We start from the raw sequence: 15,786 nt of genomic DNA, 5'->3' as shown, positions 1-15,786 counted from the left end.
CAACAATTCAACAGTTTAGGGAACACTCAGAGCTGTCGGGGATTCTAATTTTAATTTGCGGTGTGCCACCCCTGCTTTTTCATAAGAAACCTCAGGTATCGATACATCGAGTGAGCCCTAGCACGCAGTTATCGATACATATCCGCCAGCTGTTCGGCGGCGCATTACGTGATTTCGTGTTTGTTAAATTGTCGAAACTCAGGTAAAATGAACCAAGCCGATGTAACAAAGCTGATGTCACAGCTGCGCATAGCAGTCAGGCCCAATAAACGTAACTTGAAGAATGCGGATGGTCCGGAGGGTCGGCTGCTGAAGCTGCGAAAGACTGTAACAGCGTTGGTAAAGCACGAGCGCATTGAACTGTTCTACAACCGGGCGGACGAAGCTCGTGGCTACGCCGAACTGGTAAGCAATCGCCATGAGCCAGCTGATTTACAGTGAATTACAAATTTATAATCTGGCAGCTTATTTCCAATGCCATCCGACATGGGGACCGGCACACGGCCACCATGGAACTGGCCGACTATTGGCTGCTGGAGAAGCAACTCGTGCACAAGCTCTTCAAGGTGCTGGTACCGCGCTATGAGAACTATAATGTGTCATATACTCGCATGTACAAGGCCCCTCGGGACTATCCCGGCATTTACTACAGGCAGTCTGTGCTGGAGCTTCGGGGCAATCCCTACCCTTTGCTTACGGCAGACCAGTCTCAAAACCGGAATCTGTTGCACAACGTGCTTCTTGACGAGGCGAGGAAAGAGTTCAGACGTCAGAAACTGTCTAAGTTAGTTAACTAATTAGTCCATTGATTTCCCTGGCTGCCTCCAGATAACAGTTTAGCACGCATCTTGTCGCTTAGAATACAGTTAGGACTTAAAATCCGTTTTATTATAAATTTTGTATATACATAAATCCAATTGTTTGAACTGGTTTGTTCTAAATTCGACCTACGGTGCGCAGTCGAACTTATCCATGAGGACTAAAGCTTACTGACATTGCAGTGGCTGAAGTAATCCGATTTCCAATCTGTAGTTTTTAAGATTTAGCGTTTCAACGACTTTAGTTTATAACGGATCACTTACCCTTTCCTGTAAGACAGGCATCTCGCAACATTTCACAGTGGCTGTAGAAAAATTGGTGTTCATTTGTCGACGCCGCGCAGATTGGCAGGAATGGATCGCAGCTACCAATAACTTTACAGGCTGAGCCGCTGCCAATAACTGGTACTGACACAGACAGCGCAAGGAACATAATAAAGTCGGAGATCAGGAACCAAGCCAAATAAATATTCCTCTCTGAGCTACTTGCTAAATTATGCATCCTAAATGGCATTTTCAACTCAAAACTATTTCACCATAGCAGCACAAATTAGGGAGCTGCTATATACTTTCCAGTCAGTCGCAGACTGTAGAAACCGAATTTTCGATGCCAACACCAACAGCTATCCAACAACTGATAAGCACTCGGTACATACGCGCTGATGCATACTAATTCGCTCTTGTTCCTGAACCCCAAAGTTGCCATGGAAACGAGCTCGAACACTGGCCAAAGAATCAATGATAACTTCACCTCTACTTTTTACCGGAAGCTATTGTTCGTTTACTCCCGGAATTCGCGTTGAATGGAATTGCTCAACTGAGTGGAACACCGGCTTTGTTCGAAGCTTCGTGCACATTCAATCCGGGCGGTCCAGATGTGTCCACTAGTGTGCAGCTCGCATAGAAGTGCAGACTCGAGTACGTACTTAAATGATTGTTTAATGAGTTTATTTTGACTGGTCAAAAAATGGTACACTATTTTATAAAGACCAATTAAACTCACTTCGTGTACAGGAAAAATAGTCTTATAAAAATACTGTGGATTGACGAATTCCATTAGAAAAACTGTAAGCGTCATGTATGTATGTCGTGACCATCTTAAATTATGTTGAGTTAAATAGTTTTCCCGTATTCATAGCTTAAGTTATTTGAAAGATGGTTTCACTGGTTTTTAAATCTTTTTTTTTGCCATTTCGGAAATATTGAATGGTGCTTAAGGGATCAAGCAAAAATTGGAAAAAGATTGGAAAATTGGGATGTTTTATATTTATATTCTATATACTTATATAAAATGTCAGATAAAAAGGTATTATTTAAAAATAACCTTGTTGGGTCCCCGTAAAGAAGTTCAGGCTGCGTCATCAATTTTATTGTTTAAGGTGTGGCTGCAGAACGGAACGACAGCCTGACCACGTGAAGCCGTGTCAGGTGACTTAATTACATTTGCATTATTAAATTTTATGACAGCTGTTGGGCTCAATAACGCCTACATACTGACCCCAGGCTGTTGGTTAGGAGGCGTTGCAGTGCCAATTAAACAGAGGCAGCCCCGTGCCATTAAGGGGAAGTACTGTTGTTTTTCGGCGCACAAGATCCGCTTTGTTGTCTATTGGTACACTTTTATACTTATTTATCAGTCCTTTTGTTTGGACATTATAAACTCTTCTCTGGCTCAAATTAACCGTAATGGTGACTTTATTCTATTTATTTTTCAGAACAGGAATATAATCAACAGGTGATTTGTTTGCGCTGTTCGATTAAACAATAAAATGAGACGTTAAATCATATTCTGTTCTAGAGAATTACTGGAGTTGCAAACGTTCATGCAATACAAAAAGCAAGGATATTGCACAGACATGGGCGGTGCATCGGTATGCCAGCACAACAACACACGACGACCAAACGACCACATATCGCAATAGGGTGGGGTTGGCAGAATGTCACTATAAGCCAACGGCCCCATTGATTATCCGAACAAAACAATATTGACCAGGCGAGTCCATTACCTAAGTCATATTTAAACAGGTGCTAATTAGCATAGCAGTCCTTCAAAATGTTCCCTTGGAAGTACATGAGTCTCTAAACAAATAAGCTTCGATTTTTTCGAAAAGACTTGGTCGCATTTATTTTCGCTGGGACTGTAGCCCATAGAAGCCACTTAAGGAACACAAAATTCCGGATAAAAATAGAATGTAAAATATTTATATGCAGAACATGCGCAGCTCATTGATAAAAGCCCAGGCTCCGGTGCGCACTCTCTCAGTAGAAACGACCGAGTTGGACATTGAGAACTCCCAACGAGAAAAAACGAGAGAAAGGGCTTCCCTATGAGCATAAAATCCTGCAGGATGTTATACATGCCGTGGCCTTTTATGCTGCTGTCCTTATACCATTTCATTCAGTTTCGAAGAGCCGTGCAACGAGAGCACTTCTGCCGTAGAAAGTTATTCTGCGCTGAGTCTGGAGTTCTTTTGTGTGTATAACTAACGGTTGGTCCTAAATTTTATGGGCTGTGAGCCAGAAAAAATACAAAAATTATGGAATCAGAAAATGGCAATAAAATTCAGCACTTAACTAAATTTTTAATTAGTGTCAAATAAAAATGCTTATAATAACAATGCTCTATGCAATTGTGATGTATGTGTGTATTGAAGCAAATGGGCTTGACAATTGCCATGTGAACCTTTTTTTTTAAAATAAATATTAGAAAATTTATATTCTTCTTTATTTTAAATATACATATTACGTCTTATTATTTTATGCATATATTTTTTCTTGGGGGTATTGCGGCATATGTATCTAAAATCTCTTTTGTGTTAAGGAATGGGTTTTTCTTTTTTCGCAGTGGGCAGTAGCAGTATAAGTCACACCATGAGGAATAATTGTAACGCGCTTTTGCTGGCATCGTTTGTGACATGGTCGGGGGTGTTGTGTAGCACTGTATGGGGCACCACAGAGGGCCAGGAAACACCTCTCGCACTTCCGGTGGCGGAGCAAACCCAGCCCACTACAGCCATACAAGGAGAAGTATGGGAGGAAGATGATCACGAAGTATTAATAAGAAACGAACGTGGCACCAAGAGCGACGGTGAGTAAGAGGCTGGATATGGCTGCTCTAGGAAATGCAAATATTTAGTGCGGTACTATTTTTTATAGGTTTGTCGTGCCGATACGGCAAGAATCCGTGGACTGAGTGTGATACAAAAACTAATACACGTTCTAGAACCTTGACATTAAAGAAGGGAGACCCAGCATGCGACCAAACGCGAACAATTCAGAAGAAATGTAAAAAAGGTAATAGTTTAAAATTTTCTTGTTCCTCTCTGAAATAGTAAGCCCCTTAGATAAAGAGTATAAAGCCGTCATCACAGAGTAGTAAAATTGTTTTCCTTTTACACCAGCATGTCGGTATGAAAAGGGATCCTGGTCGGAATGCGCATCCGGACAAATGACTAGAGCTGATAAGTTGAAAGCGAGCAGTGATCCGTCCTGCGAAGCAACGCGTGTTATCAAGAAGAACTGCAAGCCCGGAAAGTCCAAGGATAAGAGTGCCAAGGAACAGCGTAAGAACAAAGATAAAGGTGAGTTAACCAGTTTACAATTATAGGTACCACATTGCAAAGCCTCTGACGGTAAAAATGGGGCATTTCAGTGCTAAAATATTTTCAAAGTTATTAATTTTTATAAATATTAAGCCACTTAGATACCTTAGTATACTAATTATTTTCAGAAATATTTTGGCACTGAAATCCATCACCTTACACTTATACAAATATTTACTTAAATGCTTATGCTGCCAAGAGGTATAAATATAAAATAAGGTTATTAATAGAAATATCTACAAAGTATTACATTTTTGAAAGAGGTACCATTTACTTTTTTAAATCTTTTACAACCGTTATCTCTTTGTCTTTCACTTACATACAGCTGCTCGCAAAGGACGCGTTTAAGTTATTTCATACTCGATAATTTTAAATGCCCCATGTTAGTTTGTATCAATACGATGCAAATAGTTTAAGTTGAACTTATTTTTCAATAAATTCTTAACAGAAAAATCGTAACGACATTAACTGTCTGCAATGTATACCCGAAAAGCATTTTAATTAATGCACATATTGATTAATGTTGTAGTTTGGTTTTCAAGCAAACGATAAACTTAATGTAAACGACAGTATGTTTAACTGTAAAACGTAATAGCAACTTTGCGGAATTTATCATATTTATGCAATGCAGAATAAAAATATATTCATACAATACCATACAAACATAAATACCAAATTATTTAGTTAACTTCAAAGAAAAAAGTCATATGTACATCCAAGCCAACATCCATCATTCTCTGCAATGATTAAACTGGAATGACAGTTGCCTCTTAACTTGTATGACTATTTAAGCCCTTTCATAAATTTAGCAGAGTTGTTCTTCTATTGAATTTAAATAATATTAACCGTAAATCTAATATTAAAACCAAACAAATAATCTGATTATTGATGTAAAATTTTGGCAAATATCAGCTGCTGTATCTCATCTCAAGAAAACAAAGTGAGGAAAATAAATACTGAAATCAAAGGAACGATAAAGTTTCTCATTCGCAGATATTAAATTAATAAAACACTTAGTGTAAATATTGTAAAAAATAAAAACCTACTATAGAAAGAAGAAAACAGAAAGTAAAAGAATGAGACACGACGGATCTAAATTACAGATCCGTCGTAGTTGCAACGTAGGCAATTGGCATTTTAAAGTAGTTTATAACTCACTTTCACTGGGTACAATTAAAATATAAATTTGGAAATACCAATCCCAAAATTAATATACAAGTCAAAGTACAGACAAACATACTTACATTCATACATATTCCGATTAAAAATTGTACCATTTCGAAAACATGGTTTATCTTTTTAATAAACACATATATAAACATAGGACGTTAACTACGAATTAATGTATTTTTCTGTAAGCAGTTTTACAACCGTACCCTATCATTCATAACTACAAAGTCAAGAAGAACAGCTCACTCACAGCATGAAAATTCATAAACACATCATCCCTAGGGGCAGTATTTATCTGAGTCTTTTAATTCCATAAGGAAGAGCAAAAAGCAACTCCCCCAAAGTAAAGTGAAATTTGTTTACGTACGTATACAACATAAGAAAAAGTAACTGAACTTTAATAAATACAAATATTACGAAATAAAACTTTCTGTAATTTTTTTTACAAGAACTTGATGGGTTAATAAGTACTCTATCCAGGCCTGAAAAATTATTTAAGCCTCAGTGAAGTATTGCACAAATTTCGTTACCACCTTTTATATCATTTGGGTAGTTTATAATACTGTGCTTTAAGCACCATAGAAGAGCGTTCATTGTTTTCCTGAGAAACGACCATGCGCACATCGTTTTTCCTGGAATGAAAACTTTAAAATCAGGTTTCTTAATTAATTAAACAATAGCGATATATAATCAACAGTGTCAAATTTAATGCTGGCTAATGGAAGTGTTGAATTACTTATGCTTGCTTTACATGTACATATATGTCTTCTATTATAGAGAGCAAGAAGATACATACTCAGGGTGGGAACTTGGAAAAGTTATATGTAAGTGAAAAATGTATAATTTTTCATTTATACATACAAATGTAAGTATCTGTCTAAAGTATTGTGGTAACATTAAAATATAAATTGAGTATAGATTAAGAGTTCGATTAATAATATAGGGGTTATCCGATATTCGAAAAATCTTTGGTTCTTCGTTATACTTATGCCCCATCTGAACTTGTTTTGGCCAGGATGCACATATTTCTTGTTGTTCATTAGTCTACGCCCGCTCTTCGTTTTTTAGCTAAACTAAATCTGTCTCCCAGAGAAATCACTCAAAACATGTTTGGTTGAGCTCTCGGAAACAAAATGGAACTGGGAAAGAGATATGCTCGTATGTACTCAAACTGGCTCAAAACTGTATCTACTTGTATTTTGATATACATAATTGTAAAACTGCTCGAAGAACTCCAATCTGTTACACAATGCATGGTCATTGTTTACATTTAGCTTTCTTGTTTGTTTATATGCACCCAGGCACATATGTAAAGGATGGCTTATCTTATCACTGACTGAACAGAGGTACATGCATTTACTGTTTCTGTCCATTTTCTTTGATTAATTAGTCCAATAATGAAAATCAAATAACTTGTGACTTTCAGACGGTCGATTTTGATATCAAAATATTAATGTGAGCGATATTTATCAGACGTCATTAAATGTCCTGTTGCATAAAAGGGCGTCCTAGTCCTTTAATACTCTAATAAGCGCATCTGTGCAATATATAGAAATGCACGCATACAGTATAACAATGGCATCTGCGTGAAATGCAAGCCACTCATGAATATTAAGAATATGCATTTGTAACTGATAATATTGTTTATTTATAAAAGCAGCTCGATTGGAAAAATCGTACAGTGCCAGACAACTTCATAGGAAAATTGAAAGCACTTACAAATTGAATGTGCAGGTTGATAATAATAAGTGACGCTGTGTATATAAAAAATTAGGTATAAGGAAGCATGTCTCAATGCTCTTGCCGCTGCTCTCATTGACTCTCTGGGGTTTTGAGCAGTTTCGAGGCTCTCGAGTTCATTGAGTTGTGGCGTTTCGCCCACTCAGTTTAGCTACAACTCTGACTGCGAGCGTGCCGATCGCTAGACGCCGTCTTACAGTAAAGTACATTTCCTCAAGACATTTTCTTTGTGGAACAACAGCCTGAAACTTGAAAACAATTTGCAAATGCCCGAATATTTTCTCTCTGGGATTTGAGAGTGAGTTTCAATTTGTGATTTTTCCATGTGCGCGTGGTCAGGCACCCCCTTCCTGTTGTGAGCCAGAGAGAATTCGCGTTGAGTCAAACAGCCATATAAGAGTTTCCAAGCTAAAGATTTTAATGGAATGTGTGTGTGAAGCCTTTCAGAAGGACCTTTAATGAAAATATACGATGTAGCTGGATCCAAAATTATTTCTCAAATTATAGTGCTGATTAAGACATATTGTTGAAAATAACTTTAATAAATTTACTGGTTTAAATATCCACATGTTTGTCAGATGCCAAGCTGTAGTTAAACTAAAAAGATTTTAGTACTCTTTCCAAATTTTAACCTGTGTTTTGGGTTTACAAAAATTTGTTTGTTCAGTTTCGTTTAACATGCTTTTTCAATAATTTAATTTGATCATTTATATCCAATAACATAACTGTTCATAGACAACTTTTTACACTTTTTATATGCCCTTTTTAATAAATAAATCTTTTTTCAATTTATGATCCTTGATGACACTGTTCCCCAGACCATCAGTTTCTATTAATTTGAGGAATTTTCCAAGGTTTACGGTCATATCCAACCTTTCCTGAACTATTTTCTTTTTTATTACATGCTTCTGTTGAGTGTACAATCTCAATTTGCTCAGTTTACTCTTCTCTGTGAAATCAGACAGACTTGGTTCTTTGTATAACATACTACTGGAATAACTGAAATTACTTTCCGAATCTCGGATCCTTTGTCTCCGACCAAGCAAGTTGCATATGCCTGGTTCCGATTGGTCCACATATCTGGAAAATTGCTGGGTTGCTTTTATGTAGGTTTTAAATTTATCTTTACCGATAGAACCTTTTAATTTTTTAAGGTGCCTGTGTTTTTTCCTGAACTCTCTATTCTTGTTACTTACTGCCGTCCGCAACAAAATGTGATATCCTGCCTTTGTCTCAAAAATATCCGAAAGCTCATTGATCTTAAGGCGCACAACGTTTTTCTCGAAGCCGAAAGACGTTTGCGTAAGTTTAAAGGGGCCCAAGTCACCCCCGTGTCGAGCAGAACAGCAGTCTGAGATCGCCTTTGCCAATTCAGCAAACTCTATTTCGCCGGTTGATATTAGATCCCGGGCCTGCGAAATCTTGTGTAAGGCTTCTTCCTTAGTTCTCTTCACCAGTCGCTTACGATATGAGCTACATCTATCTGATTGATTGTGTTTCACCAATATGTGCCTGCACCGAAGAATGCATCGATAATTGCATTCACGATATTTTCCGGCAACGCCGTTCCAGCCGACTCTCTCAGCTTCTTTGCAGTCATTCGGAGGCAATGTCAAATATACCTTTCGGTTACTTTTGTCATAGAAATAGCACTCCTTAGTTTTGGGTGCTATGCGCTCTATCCAACCGACAGGTAACTTGTTGTAATCCTTGGGATCGCGTACGCCGCCAGTTGCGATCGATGTTTCACTTTCCAATGCATAGCCACCATAAGGGTCGCTGTCAACGTTGTCACTCCAACCTAGACTCTTGCGGTCCGAGCCTAAGCAGCCCCAAGAATTATCAGAAAAATCGGTGTCTCCTTTTCCGACATTGTCTATTTTGCACATATCGAATCTTGCTGAAGACCAACCAAACAGCTTCGAATTTTCAGAACTCATGTTTTGACAATATGTAAGGACATGTATTTATATGATTTCGAACTTCTCAATATTACAACGAGGTGTTCTGTATTACATTTAGAAAAATTAATCATTGCCTTCTAGATTATTTTAAGATTTTGAAGTAAAAAAACATATCTTCTAAAAGCAGAATTAACAGTTATAAGAAGTTGAGCGTATATCTTTAAAAATTTTTACAAAACAAACTCTAGTTCCGCCGATATAAAAAACGCAGAAAACAAATAGACCCTTATTGACTTCCATAATTTACGTGTAGAAGAACAGGCCAGAACTGCGTTTTTAGTTTTGCTATGGTGGTACGCAAGAAAAGTTCAATTTAATTTTAATTTCCTGTATTTTTTTTTTGTTCATGGTTTTGCTGTTTTTAGATTTCCAAAATAGTTATGAATCTCCTACTAACATTGACCACAGTCCTGCAACTGGTTGTGGTGGTATTGGCACAGATTCCGTCATCAATCGATGGTGAACTTATTTCTGATGGCATACGTCTGGTCATGGAGAGGAGTTCCGGTGATGTAGTACACTTTCGCCCGGCTCGTGGCGCTCTGGACGATGAAACCGTCGCAGCCACAACAAATAAGGAGACTCACCGCCTAAGAAAGAATCGGAAGCCTAACAAGTCGCAAGAGCATTTTCAGCAGGTTGGGGGGCATAAGTCTGGTTCGAGAAAACTAGTGGTTGCCGAAAATGGCAGTGCAGCATCAGAGGGATCACAGCCGAAGCACAAGCAAGGCTACAAAAGCACTGATAAGCAACAACGCCAAGGACCCAAGCAGCAGCATGGACATGGCCAACACCACGGAGGTAAGAGAACAGGATCCACGGCAAGGACGTCAGAGAGCGGTACGAGTTAGAATTTCTTATTTTATAATTTATGTAACTTTTATTTGATGTTTGATTATTGATAGGGTCGACTTGCCGTTACGCGAAGAGTGCTTGGTCAAATTGTGATGACAAAACAAACACGCGTTCCCGTGTTTTATCTTTAAGAAAAGGAGAGCAAAACTGCTTGCCAACACGCACTATACAGAAAAAGTGCAAGAAAGGTGGGTGCCGGCAATTTTCACGTTATGTAAAAATTCAAAAAATATATCTTTCTTTTTAACCCTGTCGCTCTTAGAGTAAAAGAGAATATTGTTCTTGAAAGGTACTTAACAGATATTATGAAGCTTTTCTGACCCAGGAGTTCAAATATATTCTTAATCAGGAAGACTACTTGAGTCGATTTAGCCATGTTTGTTTGTCCGTCCGTCTTTTTATGAACACTAAGATCTCGGGAACTATAAAAACGTATGTACAGGGGTGGTCAAAAGTATTTTCACAAAGCAAAAGTTAAATATACTCATAATTTGAACTTACTTTTTGTTAACTTTGGCATCAATGGAAAGGTAATTTAAATGCCGTTTGAATACTACAATACATTTCTTAACCCATTCAGTACCTATTGAAAAGGACGAATTTGTGAAAACATCTGATTTTTTAATTTTTTTCCTTGACTTGAAAACTTAAATTTTTTGATCCAAAAAGTTTAAAAAACACAAATTCGTCCTTTTCAATAAGTACTGAATGGGTTAAGAAATGTATTGTATCATTCAAACGGCATTTAAATTACCTTTCCATTGAGGCCAAAGTTAACAAGAAGTAAGTTCAAATTAAGTATTTAACTTTTGTTTTGTGAAAATACTTTTGACCACCACTGTATATAGTTGTCATTCAGCAACCATAGTCTAGGGCCCTGCCCAATGGAGATTTCTTTGATCCGAGTGCCAAGTCTACTCTTACGCCCTCAAATGACCATAACGCTAAGATCTGTGTGATTGGCGTCTACATTTTTATTCCCTTGCAGAGGGTATGACTTCAGTCAGATGTTTGAAACGCAGTGACCACAAAAAGTGTACATATATTTTTCGTCAGCATCACTAGTCATCACGAGTCGACGAGTCCGTTCGTCTGTCCGTTTTTACGCAATCTAGTATCTCAGTTTTAAAGCTATCACAACTATATCCTATAGCTCCCATAGGAAGGACAACAGCGATCTCAAAAACAGTCGCTTTGCTGCTTGCATATCTCCATCTCCCAGCAACTCCTTTAGCTGAGTAACGGGTATCTGATAGTCGAGGCACTCGACTGAAGCGTTCTCTCTTGTTTGACCGACATTCTTGCATTGCCTCTACCTTTGAATTAAGCTTTTCATTCCTCCTTGGCGCAGTTCCTTCTGCATCAAAAAGTACAGGGTTTCCCTACCAAAGCTTTGTTCAGTTTTTTTTTCAAATGCTGCATTTCCTTTTCCTAACAATGGCATGAATGTCTAGTTCGTTGTAGTAATAATAAACGCTTTATTAAAAAAAAATGTAAATTCTTTTCTACTTTGTCGGTAAGGCTGTCGTTATGACAAGGGCACATGGTCTCAATGTATCGCTGGACAAATGACCAGAGAGGATAAGTTAGAAGCCGAAGCAATCGGCGGTAGTGACCAGAACTGCAATCCTGTGCGTACCGTAAACAAAAAGTGCAAGGCGAATGGTAATGCTGCCGGAGGAAAGCAACACGGCCAGAATCGTGGCACAAAAGAACGAAAACAAAAGGATAAGAGTAAGAACAAAATATTAAAAGCGTGATCCAACTATATAATAATTCTTCGGTGGTTTACAGGTGCCGGACGCATTTCGCCTCACGACCAATGATTGTTTGAAATTAATAATTTAATGCAAATACTGCAAGAAATTTATAGCATTTTATACCGATTTTTTAGAATTAGATCCTACCGTTTTGTAAAAACATTCTAAATATGGGTTCCATCCAAGCCGTTTGCTTACTTTATGTTTTCATTTTAAAATTTAGAAATGTTTGGCGGATTCGATGATCTTGTGCACAAGCTGGATCTTCTAACTCAGCTGAAGTTAAACTGATGTTTTACAAAATAATAAAAAGGAAAAACAGCTGAAATAAAAAAAAAAATAGTTCTTAGAATGCCTATTTTTACTGGGTAAACTTTTCCCAGTGCACTCTCAATTAGTATGTTAACTTGAAAATAAATGAAAGTCTAAGTTTCCGCTTACTGTTTGTGCTTAAGTTAGCTAGCTTCATTTGTCTCCACTACATCATTGATCATTGATATAACTCGCCAGTTCGTCTACCGTCTTTTTTGCAGCCACGGTTATTTTTGCATTTCAAGAAAATTGTAAATTTTTTTAAGAGTAGTTATTTTTTTGTAGCGATGGCAGATATATTTTTTAAATATTTATGAAACTGCTGGAAGTAAATTAAAATAAAGAGGTAACAAAATTCAAAGCATATGTTAGTTGGCTCTGGGCTGAAATGACATTTATTCGCAGTCAAAAAGTATCCGTGAAATCGGCTGTTTGCGACAAAATTTTACTGAAATAATTCACACAGAAGAAAAAAATATACTCTCCCTCGGCTGGTTAATATAAAAATGTCAAATTTTATAGTGGCTTATTATAAAAAGAAAACCCAAGTCTAAAATCTATCGATACTTAAAGCGCCAAATAAAATTTAGTTGCCAATGTCTTTTTTAGCCATCGACCGCCTGTTTTGTGGATGCCCGCGATTTGGCCGCAAGTTCATCAATACGTCGCGGGCGCTGACCTCTGGCTTGTGGCGCACAATGATCGAGCAGTCTGATGAAACGGCAGAAAGTGGTGGAAAGCACAGGACGGAGCTGGGGTACAGTACCTGCTTTGGATTCCATTTGCACCGCTGCAATGCGTCCTTGGTATACGTTGCGCGCCGACGCTACTCGACGTATGAAAAGACCTCTACGCAAATTCTATCTAAACTCTTTCCCCAAACCTCTACTGAGCCCAACGACGAGGAGAGTCGTGAGCGGCGCAAACGAGAGGAAGAGGAGGAGACAAGAGAAATGGAGCGGGCTTGGAAGCGGATGAAACTCGGCATTGGACTCGTTGGTATAGGAGGTATATTGTTCTCGTTTTGGGCCATTTATTACTTCGGAAAGCCATCGCTAGATGACCAGGGAAACGAAGTTATAGACGAGTTCAGTGAATTGCCCCTAACGCAGCAGTATATGGCTCGAACATGGAAGTCGGTGAACCACTTTCAACGTTTCATTCAAGAACCATCGAGTCAGAAGCTACTTCCCGAACCTCTTCAGGCTCCATATGTCCAGCCAGCTTATACCTTGGTACTTGAGATTAAGGATGTGTTGATACATCCTGACTGGACTTACGAAACGGGCTGGCGCTTTAAGAAGCGCCCCGGCGTTGACGTATTTTTGAGGGAATGCGCTAAGTATTTTGAAATCGTTGTTTACACGGCGGAGCAAGGGATTACGGTGTTTCCGCTGCTCGACGCCCTTGATCCAAACGGCTTTATCATGTATCGCCTGGTTCGCGACTCAACACACTTTGTTGGGGGCCATCACGTGAAGAATCTTGACAACTTGAACCGAGACCTAAAGCGAGTGGTGGTCGTGGACTGGGATAAGAACTCCACGAAGTTTCACCCTTCAAATTGTTTCTCGATCCCACGGTGGACTGGGAATGACAATGACACAACCCTCTATGATCTTGCCTCGTTCCTTAGTGTTTTGGGCACAAGTGAGATAGATGATGTTAGAGAAGTGCTGCAGTACTATAATCAGTTTAGTGACTCCATATCGCAGTTCCGAGAAAATCAGCGAAAGCTCAGTGAACAAATGCAAGCTGATGAGCTGGACAGGAATAGCAAGTCTAAGCCGATTGTCAAGAATTGGACCCGTGGCTTCATAAAGCATTAATATGGTTGTAATTCTAATGTGTCATTTGAATTTTAACTCGAATAATTCCAAAAACAGTTTGTGTTCTTTTAGAACCCGCATAATTTGCATTCCAGCTTTTTCATATCACTTGTTATGGTCAGGACAATCCTTCTCAGTTTTTCCAGTTCAGCATTCCACCTATCAGTTCCATGGTCGATGTTGTTCATGCTTGCGCGCATAATTCGTTTAACTAAATCAAAAGTTTGTTGCTCCTTTTTCAAAATCCTCCTTATACCGAACTGCATTTGTTTTATCTCCATAGTGTTATGTCGCCGTTTTGATATGCTCCATGTGTACACAGCTAGCATCATAGAATATATCAGCACTATTGCAAACAGCACCGGTCTCTGAATTTCCAAAAAGTGTGTACCAAGAACATGACATACAGTTTCTTCAAATTCTAATTTCTTATCGAGATTGGACATCCTCAAAGTTCTTTTCACGAGGGCTTTATAATAAATTTATTTTATTTTTTGAAAATAAATGTATTGTAAATGGTATGACATTTAAGAATAGAAACATATGTCCAAGTGCATTTAATGTAAATTTTTATCATACAGTGAGCGGAAATTACATTTTAAAAAAAATCAGTAATCTTGTTTCTTAATATATGTTCATTTACAACCATATATATTGGTCTTTTAAGATTACAGCAATATATTTTAATTTCAACATGTCGGGCGACTACACTTGTACATTTTTTAAAAAGTAAAAATAAAACTTTGTTTTCTTAATGACTGTTAATTTACGAACTGTAATTTTTGATCCAATCAGAGTGTTGAATATGAATGAATATAAATAAAAGCGTATATTCAAAAGTATATAACGTACTAATACTAAATAAAATAATAACTTGCTTTTATACTAATGATCTTGTACAACCTATTCGTTCAGATATACCTTTTATATAATTCTATTACATTTTAGATTGAGAGGCACCAGATGTTAGTTTCTGTCTGAAGCGAAGGAAACATGTTCAATTGTCACCATCTCTCAGATGTTCATTACAATGGTTGTAGATTGATGTATTTTATTCCTACATGGTATACGCCCTGTGCCAAACTTTGAATTTGGTGTATCCTCTTCGTGTTCATTTGTTGGTGTCTCTATCTGCCGGTGACAGTGACAGATTTGAGTTACACGCAAAAGCCATGCCCCCGTTAATTTTCTCCATTTGTTTTCAAAATAGTCTAACAATATTCTGCGGAACTAGCAATTTAATCATTTATTTGAAAAGCCAAAAAGAGGCTGTGTTCTGTACCGATGACAGTCTGTTTTTGTTTGTTAAACGGTATCAGTTGGCGCAGTATGAGATATATGTACAATGTATATGCATACATACTGTTACGATGTCGTGGAAAATGTTGTGCCAATATGCAATATAAATACAGGACTCCAGAAATATTTAGCCAGGACGACCACGCAAGCTCAGCAACATGTTGCTGTTATGTGGCAGTGTGGGGGAACACGTGCCAAAATAAAGTGAATCGGGTACTTCCATAAGGGAGCTCCTACACGTACTATATAGGAGTGTTTCTACAATCAACAATTACGCACTTCACACCACTAGGTGAGTCATGCGCAGTATCGTTAGGGGAAGCGTTAAGCATTTGTAAACCTTTAATACAAATATTGGCTAAAATTGCCTATAAAACTATAGTTTTGGATTTAACACCCAAAGTTGGTCCTTTCCTTTTGAAATACCTCATTTTAAT

General features: G+C 37.9%; 6 protein-coding genes across 9 annotated transcripts; 4 read left to right on the top strand and 2 right to left on the bottom strand.

Moving 5' to 3' along the window:
* The first annotated feature begins 120 nt into the window (after window positions 1–120).
* On the top strand, window positions 121–912 carry mRpL17 (mitochondrial ribosomal protein L17). The gene is made up of 2 exons (XM_017078323.4): window positions 121–405; window positions 465–912. Exons 1-2 carry the CDS (start codon window positions 208–210, stop codon window positions 795–797), a joined length of 531 nt encoding a protein of 176 aa, XP_016933812.1. The 5' UTR covers window positions 121–207; the 3' UTR covers window positions 798–912.
* LOC108012859 (follistatin-related protein 1) lies at window positions 173–1,332 on the bottom strand. Its single transcript, XM_017078326.4, has 2 exons — window positions 1,083–1,332; window positions 173–1,026 (listed from the first exon to the last, which is right to left on the bottom strand). Exons 1-2 carry the CDS (start codon window positions 1,330–1,332, stop codon window positions 980–982), a joined length of 297 nt encoding a protein of 98 aa, XP_016933815.2. The 3' UTR covers window positions 173–979.
* On the bottom strand, window positions 173–9,626 carry LOC108014337 (uncharacterized). Its single transcript, XM_070996943.1, has one exon. The coding sequence runs from the start codon at window positions 9,268–9,270 to the stop codon at window positions 8,083–8,085; it is 1,188 nt and encodes a 395-aa protein (XP_070853044.1). The 5' UTR covers window positions 9,271–9,626; the 3' UTR covers window positions 173–8,082.
* On the top strand, window positions 3,169–6,016 carry miple1 (midkine and pleiotrophin 1). The gene is made up of 5 exons (XM_017078322.4): window positions 3,169–3,307; window positions 3,664–3,906; window positions 3,975–4,112; window positions 4,220–4,399; window positions 4,746–6,016. The coding sequence occupies exons 2-5, from the start codon at window positions 3,690–3,692 to the stop codon at window positions 4,766–4,768; spliced, it is 558 nt and encodes a 185-aa protein (XP_016933811.1). The 5' UTR covers window positions 3,169–3,307; window positions 3,664–3,689; the 3' UTR covers window positions 4,769–6,016.
* Window positions 7,468–12,582, top strand: miple2 (midkine and pleiotrophin 2). 4 transcript variants are annotated; one of them, XM_036814443.3, is made up of 5 exons: window positions 7,468–7,628; window positions 9,660–10,095; window positions 10,200–10,337; window positions 11,671–11,883; window positions 11,944–12,582. In XM_036814443.3, the coding sequence occupies exons 2-5, from the start codon at window positions 9,675–9,677 to the stop codon at window positions 11,973–11,975; spliced, it is 804 nt and encodes a 267-aa protein (XP_036670338.2). In that variant the 5' UTR covers window positions 7,468–7,628; window positions 9,660–9,674; the 3' UTR covers window positions 11,976–12,582. The 4 variants fall into 4 exon arrangements, with proteins under 4 accessions (XP_036670338.2, XP_065720744.1, XP_036670336.2 ...); XM_036814441.3 differs by having other exon boundaries at window positions 7,469–7,628; window positions 9,660–10,134; XM_036814442.3 differs by having other exon boundaries at window positions 7,511–7,528; window positions 9,660–10,134.
* Window positions 12,583–12,732: 150 nt separating this feature from the next.
* Window positions 12,733–14,809, top strand: ttm2 (tiny tim 2). The gene has a single exon (XM_036814440.3). The coding sequence runs from the start codon at window positions 12,818–12,820 to the stop codon at window positions 14,048–14,050; it is 1,233 nt and encodes a 410-aa protein (XP_036670335.3). The 5' UTR covers window positions 12,733–12,817; the 3' UTR covers window positions 14,051–14,809.
* Window positions 14,810–15,786: the final 977 nt, after the last annotated feature.

This window comes from Drosophila suzukii, chromosome 3, assembly GCF_043229965.1.
Source record: "Drosophila suzukii chromosome 3, CBGP_Dsuzu_IsoJpt1.0, whole genome shotgun sequence".
Taxonomy (NCBI): Eukaryota; Metazoa; Arthropoda; class Insecta; order Diptera; family Drosophilidae; genus Drosophila; species Drosophila suzukii.
This window is presented reverse-complemented; position numbering and strand designations above follow the sequence as displayed.